General features: G+C 42.0%; 1 protein-coding gene across 2 annotated transcripts in view; it reads left to right on the top strand.

Moving 5' to 3' along the window:
- The window catches only part of LOC147268454 (plexin-A2-like), an 85,494-nt gene that overhangs the window by 10,417 nt on the left and 51,155 nt on the right, over window positions 1–23,922 (top strand). For both annotated transcript variants that reach the window (XR_015112152.1, XM_086200039.1), the window contains exons 2-3: window positions 3,617–4,964; window positions 9,255–9,437. Coding sequence is in view for 1 of the 2 variants with exons in the window: in XM_086200039.1 (XP_086056165.1) it covers window positions 3,735–4,964; window positions 9,255–9,437 (1,413 nt within the window). In the remaining variant the exon portion in view is untranslated. The remainder of the gene's footprint in view (window positions 1–3,616; window positions 4,965–9,254; window positions 9,438–23,922) is intronic.

The raw sequence follows: 23,922 nt of genomic DNA, 5'->3' as shown, positions 1-23,922 counted from the left end.
TGCTGCTTGCCTGCATGCCTGCCTGGCTCCATTTGCCACCAGCACTTCCTATTTTCTCCTCTTGTTTTTCTCCTCTGTTTTGTTATTCCTTGGAGGGTTTGGCCAAAGACTCCCGACACTGAATTAACCTCTGGGTGGCACTGCTGGTATCTGTTGTTTAAGGTCATGCCAGGCTCAAACCCGGCCTCACGAATATCATTTGGTCTGCTGTTTGCTTCTGGATCTCAAGAGCACTCACTTATTTACAATTTTTTTAGTCTGAAAATGATTGAGATCTGATGAGATCACAATGCAAATAACAGCAAAGGTTTCCATCTGGGCGTCTGCAGTACGTTTTTAATCAAAGGAATTAGAAATAATGGGAGTCTGATGGATTCCATAAAACAGGAACAATGATTCAGTAAACTAGGAAGGTAAACAAAACATCCCTTTTGTGCTCCTTTTTTTTTTTTTTGCATGCACAAAGAATCTAGTTGGATTTTTCATTTATAACTCACCCACTTTCAAACAGCCCTTTGTTGCATTGTGTCCCATTCCAATATTTCTTCCCTCATTATAAAACAGCTGAAGGACTTAGAAATAGGTTTGTACTCAGGGGGGTAAACATTACCGGTGACCACCGGTGGAAGAAAAGCAGTTTACAGAAAAGGGGTTTATATTCATGATAGTTTAACTCAAGGCCATCCAAAAACACAGAATTGTCACTTCTTCCTGCATAAATTTAGAAGGCATATCTTTCACCGGCTTTTCAAATGAAAAGTTCATGTGACAGAAGATCATGGTCACGTCAACACAGAAACTGAGATGCAATTTGTTGGATACATTTTTGCCCAAAAGCCAAAAATATAAGAGCCAACATGTTCTGCCAAATCTCCACTTTCCGAAGGCTGATAAAAACACAATTTAATATCCGTTCAGTCCCAAAATATTCTGGATCCAGTGTGTGAAAGAGTGACTCCTGCTCATTTTTTATTTCTATAAAAAGCCTGCACATTTGATATATTCTAAGTAAACACTGAACTTTTAGATGCAACAAAACAATGTGTCATGGATATTAATCTTCAGTGGCCAATTACTGGCAGAGTCGCTCACACTGAGCCTGCCAAATTGAGCAGAGTAGGTCAAGACATTTGAGCGGTTTCTTCTCTCTAGGGTGAGTGTGGCTGGGACAGATGGACAGGAGATGCTGGAGTGGAGCTGGAGTCAGACCAGCCAGCTCAGTGTCAGTCCATCCGCTCCATCCCTGGCTCCCGTTCAACTCAGCCGGACTTCCAGTTAATCAGCCAGTGCAGAGCACCCACCACATCGTGGCCCCGGCGTTGGGACCTGACATGGCTGTCTTCATTTAACCTTTACTACCCGGAAGATTCACTGAGGAAAAACACCTTGTTTACGCGAGATTTAACCAATAAATAAATAAAGACTTTTGAGCTGAAGCCTTACAGTCCCCTTCCAGTCAAAACCAAGTTTTTCTCTGGGTTCCGATGTTTAAGCTTCTCTGTGTAGCGTTTGACAATGTTTTCGCAGGCTGTCAGAAGCCAGCCTGCAAACACGATTTGTGACATCACAAATATCTTGGAAGCCAAATGAAAGACTTAGGGCCCCTCGTACGCAGACACTGAGAATGGACTTAAGAGTGAACTAGGAGACATCTTGTGTCCAGCAGTTACATTTGTGAAATGAGGGGGGGGGGGGGGGGGGGAGAAAAAAAAAAGCATTTGCTTATTCATGTAATCTGGAATCTTTTACAGAGAAAAAAGAGCTGTTGGCATTTTAACAATTTTAATGTGGCACTCTGATTCTTATCCAGCAAAAACCATGTCGGACAATTATTATTTATTATATTTTGATGCCGCATTTAATAAATGAGCAGAGGGGATCTTTAAAGTATTTGACAAGATAATTTGGAGTGAATTTAGAGGTTTTTCACTGGGGAATGTGGAATTTGTTTTTAAAAGCATAATCACAATAGTGTGAGTAGGCTTTTTGCATAGTAATAGAGAGATGGAAGGAGGGGAATTTTGCTTCTGGTAGGATTCAGAGGCATCTAGTCGGGCTGTGGCGTATCGTCTCCTCAGTGATTTCTCTTAACTAATTGAAATCTTAAGAATTTATTGTGCCACTATGCTCACATTTCAAACACGATTTTCCCTTTTACTGAAGGTGTTGTTTTTGGTGGGGTGACAGTGTGAATCCTGTAAATATCTGTGTTTTCACTAGAACTTCGATATACAAATTGAAGCCTGGTTCTGATTTTTAGTTTAGCCTTTGAAGATGGTCACGATCAAATGTTACTTTTTATATCAATTTTTATTTGCATTGCTCTCAAGATTGAAATCTGGCTTTTTCATATCCATCCATCCATTTTCTACCGCTTATCCTGTTAAGGGTAACGGGGGGCTGGAGCCTTTCCCAGCTACCTTTAACCTCATCCCCTCTTGATGTCTTTGGACTGTGGGAGGAAGCTGGAGTACCAAAGAGAACCCACACAGGCACAGGGAGAACATGGAGACTCACACAGAAAGATCCCCTGATGGAGCCGGGGCTCGAACCCGGAACCTTCTTGCTGTGAGGGGACAGTGCTGACCACTGCACCACCGTGCCGTCTATGTTTCATATCAACACTTATAATAATACCATGAAATATTGTGATACAGTATATCTTTATAAGATTCAGGCAATTAAAAGTTTTTTTTTTAATCAATAGTCAGTTCTACTATTTAGGCAGTCCTACTACAACAAGTGATTGACTTTGATGAAACAGCTGTACACGTGAAGCCACTTTATCTACAATCCATGTGCTGCTTCCTTTCCCTCCACATCAATCTTAATTTCGAGGTCAAAAGGAAAACAGGTTGTTTTAGCGAGCATATTTTGTGTCATTTGCATAAAAAACAGATTAAATCATGCATCACATAATATTTATAATGGAATGCAAGCACATTATTCTTTGTCATGTGTCTAACCCATCCATCCTTGAGTTCATCCTGTGTTTGAGGGACACTATTTGTCCCCTGGAAACAGCTACATAAAATATGCTAATGAAATTAAAAAGGGAAGTGTGAGGGTTGATGTTGCCTGGCTCTGAATCGCTAATGTCTCCCTGCCATCGCTGGAAAAAGCCTGATTAATTTGGGAATGTCGGCTGCAGTGGAGAGTGATTAATTCCTCCTGGATTCAACCATTTAAATGAACAAGATGGGGGGGGGGGGTGAAAAAAGAAAACAGTGAGCCCAAAAATATGGACTCATAATTAATACATTTGGATCATTTAATTAGCCACCCAAACAGAAGGGAAGCGCAGTTACATCGTGTGACTGCTTTGTTCAAGTAATAGGCCAGAGTTAGTTCTCTTTAACAGAGAGGCAAACATAATGAGCCCCCCTGTTGATGGGGGGGGGACATTGGACCATCGCTCATAAATATGGGGGGAAACGGTTTGAACAAATGCTGACTTCTTTCTTTGATGTATCATGTATGATTAAGCAGAGATAGAAAGGAAAACAAGCCCGGTTACTTCAGCGCTTTTAGCTAAAAGTGTCTGATGATAACACTTGTGAAAGATTTTTGATTTTTTGGGGTTTTAAAAAAAATGAATGTCTCTTTTCTCTTTCAGAGTGATATGAAGATTACTTAATAACAAGACTGAGAGCTCATCGTCCTCGCTGAGACGGCCTCTTGCTGGCACGCAATCCCAGGTGGTTTGTCTGAGCTTGGTATTTTGTCAAAGCCCTATGGGGATGGGAACGTGCTTGGATAAAGGATGGACTTATTGCAGCCTCACTAACAGTCACGGTCCTCTAAAGGTCATGTCATGGCCCGTGGCCCTGTGGTTATTGACTCTAATCTCTGTGAATCAAAAGATGACTGTTGGACAGACTCTGAACAGCTTCCAATCAGAGAGGAGGGAGTGGCCGCTGAACCACCTGACTGTGCATCAGTCCACCGGAGCTCTCTACATCGGAGCCGTCAACCGAATATACAAGATGTCAGCCAACCTCACTCTCCTGGTGTCCCACGACACAGGACCGGAGTATGATAACAAAGCATGTTACCCTCCGCTCATCGTGCAGCCCTGCTCAGAGCCTCTGGCCTCCACTGACAACGTAAATAAACTGTTGCTCATCGACTACTCTCATAATCGACTCCTGGCTTGCGGCAGTCTCTACCAGGGTGTCTGCAAGCTGATGAGGTTAGACGACTTGTTCATCCTTGGGGAGCCCACGCACAAGAAAGAACACTATCTGTCCAGTGATAACCAGACAGGGACGATGTACGGGGTTGTTGTGCCTTCACAGGGTCAGGATGCCACACTGTACATTGGCACGGCCGTCGGAGGCAAACAGGACTACTTCCCAACAATCTCCAGCCGCAAGCTTCCTCGTGACCCAGAATCTTCCGCCATGCTTGACTACGAGCTTCACACTGACTTTGTTTCATCTCTCATTAAAATCCCCTCAGACACACTGGCTCTGGTTCCACACTTTGACATATACTACGTCTATGGCTTTGCGAGTGGCAGTTTTGTCTTCTTCATGACCGTCCAGCCGGAGACGCCGGAGAACGGGATGCCCGCTGGGGGCTCACCTGGAGACTTGTTTTACACCTCGCGCATCATTCGCCTGTGCAAAGGTGACAAGAAGTTTCACTCGTACGTGTCACTTCCTGTAGGGTGTGTTCATAGAGGCGAGGAGTACCGTCTGCTGCAGGCAGCTTACCTGTCCAAGGCTGGCAGGGTTCTGGCCAAGTCACTGAATATCAGTGCCCAGGAGGATGTGCTCTTTGCAGTGTTCTCCAAGGGCCAGAAGCAGTACCACGACCCTCCAGATCACTCAGCTCTTTGTGTCTTCACCATTCAAGACATCAACATGCGCATTAAGGAACGGCTGCAGTCCTGCTACCAAGGAGAGGGAAACCTGGAGCTGCACTGGCTGCTGGGAAAGGATGTGCAGTGCACCAAGGCGGTAGGTGGACGGCAGAGATTGAGAAATGGTTAAATGAACATGCCACCTTCTTGGGAAATGCATTTATTTGCCATCTCTCCAGAGCTGGAGCAGAAGACTGATACCTTTTTCTCATCTGTGTGTATATTAGGGAGCTGAGACCCACAGAGACTGGACTTCTGCTAGTTAGCTTAGCTGAATGAATGGTAATGGATGGGAAGTGTTAGCATACCTTCTGTCAAAAGTCATCAATAGAGAAGGTTCAGGATCTTTGCTTGTCCAGAATTAATCATCCTCAACATCTATTATAAAGTTGGCCATGATTAGTAGTTGTAGTACGATTGGGCTTTTTGAGGTGCAGCGTCAAATCACTACGCGTAGTCAAGAAAGTAGTTCCAGCTATGTGTCTGATTCTAACATGACTTCTTTGTCATTTTCATTTATTTTTTTCATCAAAAAATGTAATGAGCAAGCTTAGTTATATCAGACCAGGAGTTTAAGAGAAAAGTGTATTTGACTACCTTTCTCAGAGGAAGGCTAACCTGCCCATCTACTGACATTCATTGTGCTATGCTAACTAGCTTTCAGCTGGTCTCTGTGGGTCTCAGCTTCCTGACACACACACACACACACACACACACACACACACACACACACACACACACACACACACACACACACACACACACACACACACACACACACACAGGAGAGAGGGGTATCTATCTCTAGGATGACAAATAAGCTTATTTCCTAAAAAGTCCTTCCTTTCACATCTGTTTTTCATCTCATTTAACACAAACGCTTAGATAACTACAAAACGCACACGGCGCTGGGCAGCTATGATTTAGACTTCCAAAAAGTTCGCTCCTGATTGTCTCGTGACTGTGATGACAGCCCAAATAGTTGATAGGCGGGCCGCCAGAGCCGTGCTGAAAACATCATTCAGGTTTTCGGGATCCCATGACAGCACGAGTGCTGGAGGAGATTAATTCCACAATACTAATCAGCGTAGTTTTGTATGGAGCTTTGATTTCAATGAGGGGTTTGGGCACTGACTCCCGCCTTCTTCTCATCCCCTTTCTCTCCCTTTCTCGCTCTCTTCATCTTGTCGCTGTCAGCAATATTTAAACCCTCTGAGACCTGTTCTTGATCTTCAGAAGAGGGCGTACTCTTAAATGTCCATGTCTCTGCCTCGTAAAAGCTACAATTCTGCATGATGAGTGGCTTTCATAGACACAAGTTGAAAGCAAACAATGAAAACTTCTTTATATCCATCTCTGTGGCTGTTCCCCTCAAGCACTTAGACTCCATCACGTTATCAAGCAAATAAGATGTATTGAAAGTAAAGGCAACTCCAGAGGACAAAGATACATAATGCAATAATTCTAGCCACTGTGCTGCTCACCAAAGACATGTGAATTCTTTGGTTATGTGATTAATGCCTGAGCAAAACTTCACCAATCCGGTGTGTGAAGGTCCTGCCAACTGTGTCAAGAATTTAGGTTAGAATTTAAGTTAAAGCTGTTTAATTGCTTGAAAGTAAAAGAGTCCATAAAAGCGACACAAGTTTTAGATCTCCCAGAGGAAAACTTCAAAAAAAAAAGTCGATGCTACACTCTGCCAGATACTGCAGGAACAACCACAAGGAATCTGCTGCCATGCTACGCTGTGGGTGTGCAGCAGTATTTTAAGCTGCGTAACATGGTGGTATATGAAAATCATAGCTTAGTTATTATTGTCATTTATTATACGAGTGCTGGCATGCAATTACTTTCTAATTACCACTAAAGTGAAGCTGATGGGAGTAAAATTAGTTCACAGGTCCAGTATTTTATCATCACTTGTCAGGAATGTTACAAGTAAATATCAGGGAGGAGTAGACTGAGGTTCCTCAAACTGCTGCATCAAACTGACAGATTTGACTTCTACCATCACATACTACCATCAAATACTACCATCACATACTACCATCAAATACTACCATCAAATATTATCATCACATACTACCATCAAATACTACCATCACATACTACCATCAAATACTACCATCACGTACTACCATCAAATACTACCATCAAATATTATCATCACATACTACCATCAAATACTACCATCACATACTACCATCAAATACTACCATCACGTACTACCATCAAATATTATCATCACATACTACCATCAAATACTACCATCACATACTACCATCAAATACTACCATCACGTACTACCATCAAATACTACCATCACATACTACCATCAAATATTACCATCAAATACTACCATCAAATATTACCATCACACACTACCATAAAATACTACCATCACATACTACCATCAAATATTACCATCAAATACTACCATCACATACTACCATCAAATATTACCATCACATACTACCATCAAATACTATCATCACACACTACCATCACACACTACCATCAAATATTATGACCAAATACTACATCACACACTACCACCACATACTACCATCACATATTACCAACAAATATTACCATCACACACTACCATCAAATACTACCATCACATACTACCATCAAATATTACCATCAAATACTACCATCACACACTACCATCACACACTACCATCAAATATTACCATCAAATACTACCATCACACACTACCATCACACACTACCATCAAATACTACCATCACACACTACCATCAAATATTATGACCAAATACTACCATCACACACTACCATCACACACTACCATCAAATACTACCATCACATACTACCATCACACACTACCATCAAATACTACCATCACACACTACCATCACATACTACCACCACATACTACCATCAAATACTTCCACCATGTACTACGATCATGTACTACCATCAAGACATCTACATTTTTAGACAAAAGTTGAAGCCACTGTTTCAATGACATCATCTTGTTCACCCTTTTCTGAAAACACTCGATTTGTTAATGTTTGATATGACTGTGCAAATGCGCAATGATCATATTTTGTGACCTTGTCACCCTATGAGGACTTGGCCTGTTTGAATGGATCCCCACATGGAATAACCACACTAGGAGTCAGTAGCTCGTCGCGTTTCATCCTGAGGGCACCGTGAATGTGCGTGAAATGTCATTGCATCACATCATTGCCGACATTCAATTCAAAACTACAAATGCCAATCTCACGGTGGCAGTGATGCAGAAGATCATGAGAGCTACATTAGGATACATCAAAAAAACAAAACAAAACAAAACACCGATATTTGCAAACTTTTTTGGATATTCCAGTGTTCAAGTGAGAAATTTGACTTGATGGGAGTCCTGGAGCAAAAGTGAAGATATGACTAACCCTCAGGAGATCGACTAGTTTCAGGAAAGAACTCGCATGCTGAGCCAAAGAGAGCCTTTCCCTCTCTGGTGGAACTCACCTGAACTTAACTTCTGACCTGAAGAAGATCCACAGCTTCTTTTTAATGGATGGTCAACGTGTTTTCATTCCTCTCTGTCCATCTGGTCATCAAAATCAATTGTTTCACTTCAAATCATGGAATATATGAAGTTTGTTTACTTCACTCAGAAAAGCTTGAGTCCGCTGTGAGGTGAAATAAAAGCCCAGTGAGGACTAATATGTGCATAAGAAGTTGTGGTGGCAACATAAGAAATTAGCTGCCCTAAAACTGGAGACATACATACAGAATGACAGTTAATTAGCGAGGGTTTGAGGTGCATGTTAAGAGATGTAACGGGTCTGCTGAACATGCAGCTCTCTTTGATGCCTAATCAAACCCTGACATCTCTTGTGCCGTGTGTGTTTGTGTGATGTCAGATCAAGTGATCAAAAATCACAAAAACAGATGCAAAACACACATCGCCTCTCGTGCTTGCCATCAGTACTTAGTCTACTCTGTGTGTTCACCTGCTCAGGGGCTTGTTGATAAATGCAGCATCCCAAAACCCTTTTGAAGTTCCCCATTTTTAAACCCTGAAAATGCATATTAAGCTTATCAGAAGTCAGTTTAAGTGCTCGTCTTATATCTACGTGTCAACAGTGATTGCAGTCATTTTTCTAGCTCATAATTATGCTGTTCCCTCGCTCACGCTTCCCCACCTTCTTTCTTACATCTGTCATTCTCGTTTCTCCTCCCTTTCACTCTCTCACCTTTTCCATTGCTTCTTTCGTTCACTTCTCATACTCCTAACATCTTGCGCTCGCAAGCAAAACACTTAATGTTTTTTTTTCCCTAGTCTTCACACACACACACACACACACCCAAAGACACACTCAACCTCACACACATCCCTTCCTCTCTCCATACAGCCTGTTCCCATCGATGATCACTTCTGTGGCCTGGATATAAACCAGCCTCTGGGGGGTTCCCAGCTGGTGTCGGGTCAGACGGTGTTCACTGAGAGCAGAGAGAGACTAACCTCAGTCACCTCCTACACCTACAATGGACACAGTGTGGTTTTCCTGGGCACCAGGAATGGACGGCTCAAGAAGGTGAGAGCAGAACTCCTGTCCGCCTTATTTTTTTCTGCCTAATTTAACGGGTCAATAGATGCAACTTTATGAAAAAGTACGCCACTTATCCACTCAAGCTCCGAGTCCTGCGAATCAAAACCCACATCCCAGGATTTCAATGTGATTCTTGTGATGTCATGCTAAGTGTTGCTTATTCCTGTTTATTCTAATGAATCAACCAGCCAGATCTTAAAAGGTGGGTTGCAATCGACATACAGTACAAAGCTAGTTGGCTCTAAATTGAAAAAACACATTCGTGTGCAAAAACAAGCAAAATCCATATGATTCTATGTAGATGCGATTCTAGATGTGGATACTGAACATGTGAATACATGCTAAAATCACAAGTGAAATACGTGGAACATGAATGTTCTTTCCACAAGATAAACATGTACTTTGCACACCAGGAACATGACTTCTTTTGGTGTGTGTGTGTGTGTGTGTGTGTGTGCATGTGTGTGCGTGTGTTTACAGCCATTTTCATACACCTTGTGAAAGCCATGTCATCCTATGGTCCTATGGGACCCCAAAATAATCCCTGGTTGTAAATGTGAAACTTCCTCAACCGGTTGAGACCAAACAGGAAACGGACCCACAAGTTGAAATCGCAACCACAGCAGTTCAGTTAGAAACTCTTTTCACGTAGGTACACTTGTGTTCACACATGTCCTGTGCTCATTATCACGTGTCCGCATGTGACCTCATGTGGAAGACATGCAAAATCCTCGTGTCTTGTTTTCTGTTGGCGAAAAGAAGCATTCCCGGCATATTTAGCAACAAATAGACAGTGTGAATTATTAGCATATTTCTGTGATTAATGTGATACACGTCAAGTTGACAGCGACTGATTATGAAGAGACTGATACATAACTCGCTACTGATGCATCACTAACTTCTGATTAAATTGCAATTGAACATCCGTAGAAAAATAAAAAAACGAATATGCTACATTGAACGCTGTGTGTATACCACTGATCAGACACTCTACAAAAAAGATGTTCTAGCTGCTGAGAGCTGCATGGGGAGGAGAAATCAAGCTCCGAAAATGCTGCATGTACTCAATCCATCATGCAGTTTAATGGTTTTGTTTTGTTAGACCTTCTCGGTCTCATGAATGTTCATATCTTCAAAACCGAACACTTTGTCCCAAAGCCAAGGCTACTCTGATTACCTACTTGTGACTGAATTAAAAAAAAAAAAAAAAAAAATCTTTCAGCTCTGAGATACATCAGCCATGGCTGTGTCTCACCACTATGGCACATTTATGTAATAATTATCTTGAATCCATTAACATCAATTAACACAATAATCTCTTCAATTAATTATCTAATTAGCATAGCTGGTTGTGTTTAATATATCATGGTAATTACAGTGTGCCATTGTACAGCTGAGTAAATGCAGTAATCATGCTACGCTGCATCTTGTGTATTTAGCCTTCGGTCAGGAGCTCTCAGGCAATGACTGATAGATGGAAATCTCCTTCTGTGACTACTTGAGTCTAAATAAAGCACATTAGTGTTTCTTCAATTCCATAATGAGTTGTGAGAAACAGAACTCGCTGCAGGTCCGAATCCTCAACATCAGAACCAACCGAAATTTCTAGGCTTCTGGTGTAGCCAGCAGATTTCTGGGGTAAGACCTCCTCTTTTGTGGTCTGTTTATAGTTCAGGATCCAGTGAGTTATTCGAGATGCCAGCGTGGAGTCAGGAGTTGAGTTTTCCGAGTCGAGTTTCCATCAACGTATTTTGGTTCAGGCGACTTTATTCAACCCTAAAGGCCAATTCAGTTCACAGCCTGCACGGATCAGTTTTGATGCACATTTTGTGGAGTATCATATGAAAAAAGTTTAATGGAAGAGTCCTGTTTGAAAAAAACAACATTTTTCGATTTTTTTTTATATACTGGCTGCAGGTAGTTTAGTTTTTTTTTTTTCTGCAGATGGCCAAGACGGCCTTTTCTTCCCCTGTCTGTTAAAGTGGCACACTGTTGCCTCTAGCGCCATCATCTGATGATAATATGAAGCTTACTTCTATTTGTGAGAAACCAGTTGAAGGTAAAACATCGAACAGAAATTTTCTTTTTGGAGACATTTCCACTGCTCTTTTAGCATTTGCTTGACGATTAATTGGAAACAGAACACGACTGAACCGTTTCACGAGTCACTCACGTAAATTCAGATGAACTAACCAGCTAAATAGTCCACAGATGATGCAGAAGAGTTGATTGCCTTGCACGCAACATATCCCCCCACACTTGTTTTTTTTTTTTTAATTATTAAAAAAGATGATTAGTCTGCACTCAGACCAGAACACTTCTGGTCCCCAAAATCTTGTCCCTTGCCTACAGATTCTGCATTTTTATAGAGATTAGCAGCTCTAGTGCCTCTTGTTTAACAAGGTCTTGGTGGATTTTGTTATGAACGGCTTTTAGCATAACAAAGCACTTAAAGGACCACTTCACTGGGTTTGAACATCCTCTCTGTGTACTTGACTGAGTTTTTGTTACATGCTCTTACATACAGCATTAGAGTTTTATTCATGTACCTTGTGGGCTTAGTCAAGTGACTTCCCTTTACCTGACTCACAAGAAAGCAGAACACAGTAACTTCATAAAATCTCCCGTTGTTTTCCTCATTTTTCCTGCACTTTTACAGTCTAAAATGTATTGAGGAAGTCATTTTAGAGTCTCTGTTGTGTTTTGCGGGCTTCTCTTTACTGTTACTGTGGCCATCCTCCTTTGACGTGTATATTCTAAGACAGTTCAGATCACGTTTCTGCTGCTGCTCTGCCACGTGTAGGAACAGTCAACTGTATCGACAAGTGTTAAAGGTCAGAGTCTGCTTTCAACAAATTAGTCCATAGAATGACTTTTCTGGTTGTGTCTGAAGGGAAGAGTGTTTATAATTGTCTCAAATGGCAATACTTAATGGCTGAGCAAAAAGCCTGTCATCATAGACGGGTGAAAGACGATAATCTCTAAATGGGGATGACGGTAGCGCGTGTCACCTCAAAGGCGTTTGTGCAATTTACCATGTCTGAACAGATGAAAGATGACAAGGAAGTTGGGTGAAGGCTAAAAGAAGCATGACTTAAGAGAGAACTTTAAGCTGCATACTTCATAACCTTCATACAAATGTAAATCACTGTATTCAGGCTCATGAATGTTGCACAGTCATGATTGGACGCTATGGTCTCTATGACTATGATGTCAGAGCTGTTGACAGGCACCTTCATTCAGGCAGTGGTCTATGATATGCTTAACTATGACATATTAAGTTATACTGAATCACACGAGGTTTCCTTAGAGTGATAACTCTAACAAAAATTTCACTTTGCCTTTCAAGTACTCACAAACAGGTGCCTTGACCTCACAAAGACCTTTCCTTCCCCCTCCTGCGTCACGTCTTTGTGGCTCTAGAATGCAAAAGGATCCAGCCATGTTTGTTTAGCTTGAAGCCAATGGTGACTCACAACAGTAAAACTGTCCAAACATGTCCATTTACACACCTTAAAGGCCATTGTCTGGTATAATCCTTATTTTGTCAATCCAGCTGTATGCTCAGCATCCACTTTGACCAAGACTTTGATCTTCTCTTCTGTTGTTCCCAAATGGTGGAACGAACTACCCAACTCTGTGCGTTCTGCTGAGTCCCTGTCTACTTTTAAGAGACAATTGAAGACTCAATTGTTCAGAGAGCACCGAGGCACTGAACCTGACTCTTCTCCTCTTTGTCCTGTGGGGTAGAATAAGTCAGAGGGTCCAAGACCCAGCACTTAGTGATTATGTAGCACTATTTTATGTAGCACTAACTGTGTTGTGTGATGTTGTATGTCTGTCAAAAATTTAAGAAAAAAAAAAAAGGGAGGGGGGGGCGACACTTCTTCTGCCACTAGATGGCAGTACCTGTGACCAAATCACAAATGAAGCACTTTTGCGCTTCCTATGGACTTTTCCTTAATTAAGTCTAAATTCTTGCTTGTGTTGTACGTCGCTTTGGACAAAAGCGTCTGCTAAATGAAATTGTAGAATTGTAGAATTGATTAACATAACAGTTGAAGTTCAGTGTTACCATAGACAAGCACAAGGTGGTTCAACTGAATACGTTAGCTGGTGGTACTCTACCACGCTCGGTCATGGCAGCGGCTAAGAGTTTTAGTCGGCTTTTAGCTCCAAGTGTTTGTAGATTGTTGGGCTTAATAAGGAAGATGCGGATTACACTGGATTACGCACTTGAGAGTTTAAAAACTGACGTTTTTGGACAGTTTTGCTGTTACAAGTCATAAGTCGGCATTTGCTCCAAGCCAAATAAATGCATTCTGGTGTCAGAAAAATAATACGATGGTGAATAAAACTTAGTTCCGTGAGCCAAGACGCCTATTCGAGAGGGAAAATACCATTTTGGGGAGGAGTGTCGCTTTAAGGTAAGGAAAAGCAAAGGGAGCAAATAAAAATGTGTTAAAAAAAAGGAAAGGAAAAAGGAACATCCAATCAAGTCTTTTTATTCCTCCCTGTAATAGCGCCCTACACCAGGCCCAAGGACATACTTTGACCTCTTTTAGAGGACTTCATGAAGTTGATTTAGCCCATTGTCCATCACGTTTCATACACTGTAATGATACATTATAATCATATTCCTGTTGGGCTCACACTTTGATTGAACTGGATTGACTTGGTAGAACCGCAGGCTCTGCTTAGTGCTCAAGCAGCTGACTGAGGAAATGTGTGAGAGGACTGTTGTGACATTAGCCTGGGGGCCTCAGTCTTATTGAGAGCAATCTCTCTGACACACATACAAACACACACATACAAAACGGCCCCAGACAGTAGAGATAGCATCACTGCACCTCTTTCATTGGATGAGCCACCAGGGTAAAAAGACAAGATAGTCTGGGTGAGGCAGGGACAGAGAAGGAGAGAGAAGAGCGGGAACAGACAGTGGGAACACAAAGAGGAGAGAGGAACAACACAGACTGACATATCTAATAAGAAAAAGACAGAGAAAGAAGATAAACAAAGAGGAGTGAAAAGTTAAAAGAAAAGCCTGAGTAAACAAGTGTAGAAACATAAGAAATGCAAACGCTTTCATACAGAACAAAGGTTTACTGAAAGGGTTTAGCATGCTCGGGCAGCACATATGATGACGGACCAATGAGCAAAAGATCCAGAACCTTTACTGGCTGAGTGGGATGTCACCTTCACAACAAATTAAGAAAAGAAAAGTTACTCCAGCTGAAGCTAAGGCAAAAGCACTGATATCCTATTACCAAGCAGATAGCATTCATGCAAACCCATTCCACCGCTTATCCTGTTAAGGGTCGTGAGGGGGCTGGAGCCTATCCCAGCTGCCTTCGGGCAATGGGAGGGGTTCACCCTGGACAGGTCACCAGTCCATTGCAGGGCCAACACATACAGACAGACAACCATTGGCTCTCACAGTCACACCTACGGTCAATTTAGAGTATCAATCAGCCTCGTCCCCTCTTGATGTCTTTGGACTGTGGGAGGAAGCTGGAGTACCAGAGAGAACCCACGCAGGAACAAGGAGAACATGGAGACTACACACAGAAAGATCCCCTGATGGAGCCGGGGCTTCCACCCAGAACCTTCTTGCTGTGAGGCAACAGTGCTGACCACTGCACCATTGTGCCGCCCTACGTGCGAAACCACATCCTTCAAAACAGAAATCCTTCCTTTGCTCCATATAATTCTTCCAAAATGTTCAACACACTTTTCTTGATATGAGGTATGATTTTTTTTAACTCCATACAGGCAATAGCAAGGAAAACATACCTCACCAGTCGGAACAAACTTTTTCAATTCGGCCTTATAGATCAAACGGGACTTCAGATTTAGACATTTAGTCACCTGCTAAGGTGAAATAAGCAACGTTTTCTTGACATACTCCATTAAAAAGGATCACTAAAAATTCCATTGGCCTATTGACCAAATGGTTTGGAGGAATGGTGTCTCAAGTTTAAGAAACATGAAGAATCTATGCCAAGGCACTTTAAAGCAACCCCAAGACATTTGATATTGATTTTTCCTTTAAGTTTTCAGTATTCTTTTATGCATTTGGGAAGTGACTAGCAGGTTTGGTTAGCATAGTGAAAAATCCATCACTACTGCTTTAAGTGCTGGGAGTCTAAAGGCCAAAGTTCAACATTTACGGCCATGATTCAGACTCCAAGGAGCCTCTGAGGAGAATGGGGTCACCTCTCCAATCCTATTCAATCACCCTCCAAATAGACAGGCTGAGTGCAAACGGGGCATGACAATAAATGCCATCAGTGGATCACTCCGGCAGCAGGGCCAGTGCAAAGGTCAAGCCTGCCACAGGAAGGGTGTAACCAGGGTGAAAGGTCACAGGGATAACCAACAGTCTCCCCACCAAGGCTCCACGCAGCATATGGACGTGTCCATCAACATCTCTCTATTAGGGTTACTGCTGCTCCAGATATAACGGAACATTTCCATCATCGTCTGACACAGGTTTGTTGCTTTAGGAGGTTGATTTTATGTAGCTCTGTAATATGATCCAGCAGGGACGCCTGGGCTGAACACAGAAAGAGGCTTTTACACACAGTATGATGTACTCAGATGAGATGGAGCCAGGTAAAAGCCGCTGCCGCCCATTGATTTAAATGTGTCAAGGCGGGTGGCAATGATGGTTTCCACTGAACACTAACGATCTAGAAATAACATTTAAACAAACACACACTGAAAGTAAAGGTACGCTGGATATGGTTGACGGCACAAGAGCAGGTTCCAGAGATTTTCTTCATGCTCCAGGATAAACAATGTCCGCCCACATCTGAATCTTGTAACAAAGAAGAAGAGACTGACCATTGTTGTGGTTTGGTTCATGTGGAATTTCAGTAGCCAACACTGCAACAGGGGGGACGGACAGCTGCTGCAGCGACAGTCAGCAGGCCCCTAAGCTAATTTGTAACACCTAATCGCTCAACCACAAATCCCCTTTTATTATATGGGGATGAAATAAGTACCAAATGGTTCTAATGGAGTGTCTTGTGATTGAGGAAGGCTGTGGTCATTTATGCTTGGCTGGACTTTCTCTGTTCTTTGACTTTGTTTGAGGCCGTTTGGACTGCGGGTTATTATTTGTGTTGCTACCTGTCAAGGGGCAAAACAAGTGACAGAGAAAAGAACAAGAACAGTATATTAGGGGTGCAACAGTCAAAATGAAGTGATGCATCAACCAAATATCAAATTATCCTGTACCATCGATAAAACAATGACGCATGTGCCTTTATTTGTCGATTCTATTATTATCTGCATCCTGAATTCTCTTGTGCTGGTGTAGTCTTGTTACAGGACACTGATAAAAATCTCGCTTGAATGTTTAACACAAAATTACTTCTGCAAAGCAGGTAACATGATCACCGGCATTGGGCTTTTTGTTTGTTAGCAGGATATCTTTAAAGCTGTTGGATGAATTTTGATTTAATTTGAAGAAATATGAAATATTCCAGGGAATAAGTGAGGAATTTATCGGGGCATTCTGGATCAAATTGTAGATCCTGGATCCTGAAGAGAGTTCTTTGCCACTGTCAGGATTTACTCAGATCTGTGGCTCTGTCATACACAAATTTTTGGTGATGAATAATTCCGATGATCTAGTTTTGGTGGAAAAACATTATGAAAGGTAAATGGTGATACGATGGTCAAAGGTCAAGGGTCACTGTGACAGGCACACATCACAAAGGCCACAAGGCTGTATTTCTAGTTTAATTTTTTTGTTAAAAATTTACCAAACAAGACATTCAGAAAAGTTTCTTGTTTACAAAGGACAAACAAGCAAGGAGGCAAGTTGGGGAAAAATGCAATAGAACAAAAATGTACGAGTTTAAGTCATATTGGCATTGATGTTCAATTTATATTTTTGATGTTTTTTGTGTTCATAGAGTTGTGGAAGTGTGATATATCATAACATTATTTGGTAGCAACTGCAGAGTCCACTATCAAGTCCCACTGCTGCAGATTTTGACTACCACCAAAATCCTGACTGATTTCAGACGCTCACATGAAACCTGATTTTTACAAATGTGATCCAAACCACATTTGGAGGTGATTAAACGGGATTTTAATCCGATTTCTACAGATGCGTCTCACTCCGGACTCTCAAATAGGATTTTTGTGTCTTTTTGCTTGTTTTTTGTGTCTTTTTCCCCAAGTCTGGGGCTTGCAGGTCAGTTGTCAATGTCTGGACGCAACAAATCTGATCTCATCCCTGGCAAATAAGAGCGTGGACTGAAAAAAGATCTCATTTAAGATTCGTCAGGGGTTTGAACGAGGCCTAAAAGAATCAGTGTATCATTGTGCTGTGGAGAAACTTCTGATTACACCTCCAATGTTTATGTGTGTGGAACAAATTCCGTGCCTGCCTTTACTACTGCATGACTCCCTTTATGTTGTCCAAGGCAGCAGTGGGGCCTTTGACATTTAAAGTGTCTGTCTTGTGTAGACTTAACTTTGAACCCGCTCAGATAATGATGAGGAATTATTAAGCTCACAGCGAACCTCCGTGACTAAACACATTCCCCTGGGTTCTACTTTCTGCTTCACTTTTTGCTGGCGGAAGGCAGACACAGATATTTGTCTACCGCGGCTGTAATGCAAGAGAGCAGCGAACACACTGTGGAATGACAGTATATTTGTAACCTGTGGCAGCCTCAAACACAGAACAGGTGTTGAGTGGAATTGATTTCTGAGGAAATGTTTCAGCAGAGCACAGTAGTACCCTGAAGGACTACAGAGTGGAACCGGATGCTTTTCTCATGTAGAGCGAGCGTATTAAAGAGTGGATTGTTAAGATGTTCCTCATGTTACGTTCTCTGTGTGTTCTAGGTCAAAGAATGACAAAAAAAAAATAAAGCTGCGACAGAGGAGCTGAAGCAATATTTTAATATGATTTGAATATTCAATGTTAGTCAACCTGAGGAAGACTCGTGACAGATTGAGAAATGTGGGGATTGCGGATGTTGATCCCTGCAGCACTTCTCATGCTTCCTTCACTGTTCAATAAAACGAGAGGCGGCAGCGAAATAAAAATGGACCATTCTATTATCTCAGTGGTCGCTGTAACTTAGCAGCCGTATTTCCCTAGAAATGGTTGAAATGTTAAGCTCACAGCAAATAAAGCCTTAGTCAAATACTCTTGTGCAAATAGAGGATTCATTATGGCTTATTGAGAGCTGGCTGAGTGTGGAAATTCTCCTGTGCATGGCTAAATGACTTGGACTTTTCATTCACAGTTTCTAAGGGGGCCAGGAAGGGGAGATTTTGTGATTAAAATGATGAGAATGGTGTTCCAGAGGTGGGGAGCTGTGATGGCTGAACAGGTGAGGCTAAATTGAAAGGATTTTCATAGCTGCATGGGCCGGACCTGGGGGGGATGTCTTCAGCACAGATCAGCGTTAGATGAGTCAGTACAGCTGAAAGAGTAAATGTTATTAAAAGAGGCAATTTGTGACAATGTGGAGAGGTGTCCATCTCTTCCCGGCGGCAGACTCCATCTCTTTTTCCGACTCTATTTGTCCTGTCTTAACTCTTGTTCTGTCTCCTGTTTGGTTGTACAAAATGGAAAACACACAAGAGGACTGTGACTGCATTGCGGTCAGGAAAATGAAGACCATAAGAGTGCCATGAATTGTTCCACTGTCCCCCTCCCACTGCTTTTGTAGGTGGGCCATGGGAACGTGGCAAACAATGGCAATGATTGGAGGAAGGGAGCTGAATGGAGGAGGACAGGAAACAGAGAACAGGAAACCATGTCCTCAAGGAGAGAGAAAATGCACAGACTGAGAGGAGACTGTGGTCAAGTTGTAGAAAATGTGGTATTAAAACTTGGATGCTTGCCATGCAGCTGAAGGTTAAGGAGAACTGAAAAAATGTTGCAGCCACTGGAAGACTTAACAATACCCTCAGTAACACACACACACACACACACACACACACACACACACACACGCACACACACACACACCATGACCTCCACTTTGTTATTGTAACAGTATGGGCACTTGCCAACATTCAGCGTATCCAGGGTCTCTGATCAATATGCCTTCTTTGTGACAGTAGTTAATGTGATGGTTAAATGATTAGTCCCATCCTCTAACACACACACACACACACACACACACACACACACACACACACACACACACACACACACACACACACCAGGGATCCCCTCCTCCCCTCGATGCTCTTCATGTTCATTAGCTACAGCAGCTCAGCTCTACCCTGACTCTCACCTCATTAGTATTCACAGGGCCGTGATGGATATATGGGTTAATCAATGCGCGCTCTCCTCGCCAGTCGTCCACGCTCTGACCATATGCACAGCCACTCAAGCTTAAAGGTGGCCAGTTGTCTGGCCCTTATGTTGCTGCACGCCCCGTGTCACAATATTGAGTCAAGCCTGAGAGCATCCGCCGTGAACTCAGGGCCAAAAACTGTCGCGTATAACTAGAGTTCATCTTTGGATCTGTTGCCTTTTCTCAAGGGAAGTTGAATATTTATGTTTCCCAAAAAATTTGGACTTCCTCAGTCTTAGTAGTTTCATGAGTAATTAATATTTTACTGGAGAATATCGATTGATTTCCCACACAATGGGAAGTATTCTTCAGCACAAATTTGCCACTGCAGGATGTTTAAACCCTCAGTTTTTTCTTACAAAACACAAACACTGTTCTAACTTTTTGCTCCTGACATCTATGATGTACTTCCTGTACTGCTCAGGCTTGAAAAGACTAAACTGAGGAGAGACTGAACAGACAGCGGTTAAATATTCGAGTACAAATTTGGGTTCAAGCACATTTCATGAAAGAGGCCAAAGTAAAGAAGTTTGGAAGATGTGTGTATATATATATATATATATATATACATATATATATATATATATATATATACATATATATATATATATATATATATATATATATATATATATATATATGATTGATTGATTTGTATTTTTTTAAACTTTGCTTCTTCACAATATAAAGCGCAAAAGCACAAACTGTCCCTACAGATTTATCTAAACATTTTCTTCATGAATTATTTCTTGCTTTCCACATGATTTGAGTTTACTTCGACCAATCCATGAACTTCAAGGTTTGTGACTTAAAAAAAAAAAAAAAGGCTTTAAAAATATTCGCTAAGTCTCCTTATGGCCTCTTTAAAAGTATTCATACTGGCTGGAGGGAGTTATCCCACACCTCCTCACAGGAACTCACGTACAGTAACAGAAGAGAAATATACATGACTTTATGATAAGAATGAGCCTGTTTTTTCCTCTAGAGTTTGTTGTTGAGCAGCTGCATTGACCCTCTCGGGTTTAGTTGAAAAAATCTTGGACAGACTGGTCTTGAGGGACAAACAAACCTTGTCAGAGTGGCAGATTGGGAATGATTGGTTGGGCAGAGTGCTTTGTGCCTCCTGGGTCATCATCCTTATGTTTAGATTTGCTGGGTCTATTTGGAGACCACAGACTGCACGGCTACATATGGACACACTTTTTTTTTTTTTTTTTTTTTTTAAAGTATTCGATAGCCTTTGCTGGATAAACATAGTAATCATCTGTTCACCCGAGCTCCTCTCTGCAGCGGAACAGCAGATGAGCAGGGATATTTACATGTATACTTCCTCTCTGCATGAACAAAATCATAGCCTGAAAAGAATCCCAAAATCAATCCCACATGTAGATAGAGACATTTTGGAGTATTGCTCATGCAATGCCTGGCAGCTTTACAGCTCCCTTAACCCAGCTCAAGCCAAGTGACATCTTAGAAGTCTGGGCTTTCTTGTTTTCTTTGGCTCTCACAGGATGAGAGCGGCCGAGCTCTTTGGATGCAGCCACGAGAAAGAGAGGCTGTTTTCATGAGGAGTGCACGGCTCAGGTTGCGTATCTGTTTGTGGAAATCATACTAAGCTTGTTTATATCTATTGCAGGTTCTGAAAGGGAATTTCAGCAACAGGAAGGATGTTGCTGTAATTGGCTTCAACATTTTTCGTGGGTTACATGTATCCCCTCGTCAGCTGCTAGATGCTGGGAATGAAACGAGAAGCTCCATGAGGTCATGTGGTATTACTGGACAGTTTTGTTCTTCCGTTACGTGACTTGGACCAAAATGACAGATTGTTGGAGGATGCATACTGAGGTTTTGGGAAAACATGAAGCCATTTCTTGAAATACAGTCCATCTTTGTTACTGAGCTATTTGAACAGCGACGCATGACGCCAAAATCTTTGATAGTCTATTCATCGATGTAAGTGATTATAGACTCAATTTTTCAAGTGTAAACCAGGTTGATCTCACAGAAAAACACATGGCCACAACCTCTCAACACAGGTGATGGCGTGTGTTCGAATGATGGGGCAGCAGCTAAGCATCAATTAAGATCCTTTAGTGGTGGACACAAATTCTCTGGTTTAACACTGTTGCATGATGGGTGATGGTTAAGGCCGTCACAACACGTTTTGCATTATATTGAAAGGTTGCGGTGCTTCGTACCAACAGACTCTGGACTTTCCAGCGGGAGACGAGTGTTCGGGTTTGAGTCCTGGTTACAGCTCTGCTTTTCACAACTTCAACACGAATATTTGACAAAGCTTAACTGAGTATTTTGTGCCTTTATCTACCTACCTACAAGTAAAACACTATTTCCCAGCAGTGAAATTCATTGCAATGAACCGCTCAGGGAACACCAATAAGCTTGTCAACTACAAAACCTTAACCAGGCCAAAGGCCAGTTTTATGTAACTGCATTGTTACTTTTAATTCTTTTCCTCTGGACTAAATGAAATGAAAATGCGAAATCCCGAGTGCGGATGTCCATCCTCTTCAATCCTCACATGTCGTGCCGTTATATCCTGCAACTCCATTAAAAATAGGTTCGGATGTGCCCACAGCCACAGCTCCTCTGTGTACCAGTGTGTGTCTTTAGTTTTCACGCCTAAGTGATCCTGTGCATGTGTGTGCATGTTTGGGTGTCGCTTCCTACAAGCAGACTCATTATAAAACCAATTATACCTGCCTTACCCTCATTACGGAGCTGTGGGGCTTAAGGAGAGATTGAGGACCTGTTGTAGTCCCAGAGGGCTTCTGCCTGGTCAGCCCCGTTTTAAACGATAAAACCTTTTAAATCCGCTGAAATCAAACACCTCGGATCAGTCGTGATGTGTCAGTATTTGCCGGAGCTCATCTCTGCACTTCACCGACCTCATCATAAAAAACACATATCTGTCGATCAGTCAGTAGTTCCAGGGTCGTCTTTTTCATTTATGGTTTTACGTTACAAAAAAAAAAAAGGAAAAAGTACAGTATATTGTCTGGTTTCTATCTGTGCTATTTATGAAATAGGGAGTGTGGGAAAATACAATGTAAACTGGCTCCATTACAGCGTGGGATTGTGGTATGTGAACAAATGGGATAAGGAGGAAAAATAGGAGCAAGAGAGACAGCGCGATTGAGAGAAAACAGACAATAGAGCGAAGTTTAGAAACAAGATAAATCAGGCTGTGAAGGATCTGGCAGAATGTGCACGGTGCTGCGGTAACAACAGTTTCTCCTTCTCCACTCTGGAATCACTCGTGTCATTACTAGGCTGATGTGTTTTTGTATGAAGGAGATCTTGCCCCACCTTCCCTTTTCTGTACTCCCTGTGCGGACCCTCCTACCAACATGAACACACACACACACACACACACACACACACACACACACACACACACACACACACACACACTCATTCATCTCTCTCATTGTTGGCTGGCAGAGCTGCTGGTTTCAGAGGCACAGCTGCCTGGAGGTGTGATTGATTGATGAAGTTTTGGTGCCCAGGGGATCCAATCATGTAATCAGTTTGTATTGATTGACTGTCCCTACTGAGAGACTGCTGAGGCTCCAGCGCCATGTGTGTGAGCCAGCCTGGCACGCATTCAAAATCCTCTGCAGTTAGATTTGATTTGGGTGGCGAGGTCACTTAAGTCCAGTCGCTAGGCTGCATGCTGGGAAGACTGGTACAATGGCACTGCAGACGTTTTTAACAATACATCCAATTCCTAATTATCTTGCATTTGTTGTAATTATTATATTTGTGAAATTAATTCTGCCTCACTGTAATTGCATCACATGGTTAATGATCCAATCTCCCTGAAATTAACTAGAGCTTCAACCCGGGTTCGGATCGATGAGGGTTTTTTCCCCCCTCCTCCAGTTATCATGCTTTATTCAGACGTTTCTCTCTCATTTCCCCTTTCTGACTAAAAGTGTCAAGTTATGATTACCATGTGATGCAATGCACATCATTTCTGCACAAAAAATCCAAAATAATGAGAGCAAAGGAAAGTATTTTAGGGGATCGAGAAAGAGAGAAGGGCGGCGGAGGAGAAGTGTCTTGATTTTTTTTTGAAGCAGTTAAGCGACACGTGTTCAATTACA

Source organism: Aulostomus chinensis, chromosome 3, assembly GCF_037954235.1.
Source record: "Aulostomus chinensis isolate RoL2024-O1b breed Wild chromosome 3, RoL_Achi_v1.0, whole genome shotgun sequence".
NCBI classification, from domain to species: Eukaryota; Metazoa; Chordata; class Actinopteri; order Syngnathiformes; family Aulostomidae; genus Aulostomus; species Aulostomus chinensis.
The sequence above is the reverse complement of the archived record's forward strand: the minus strand, read 5'-3'. Positions and strand labels throughout refer to the sequence as shown.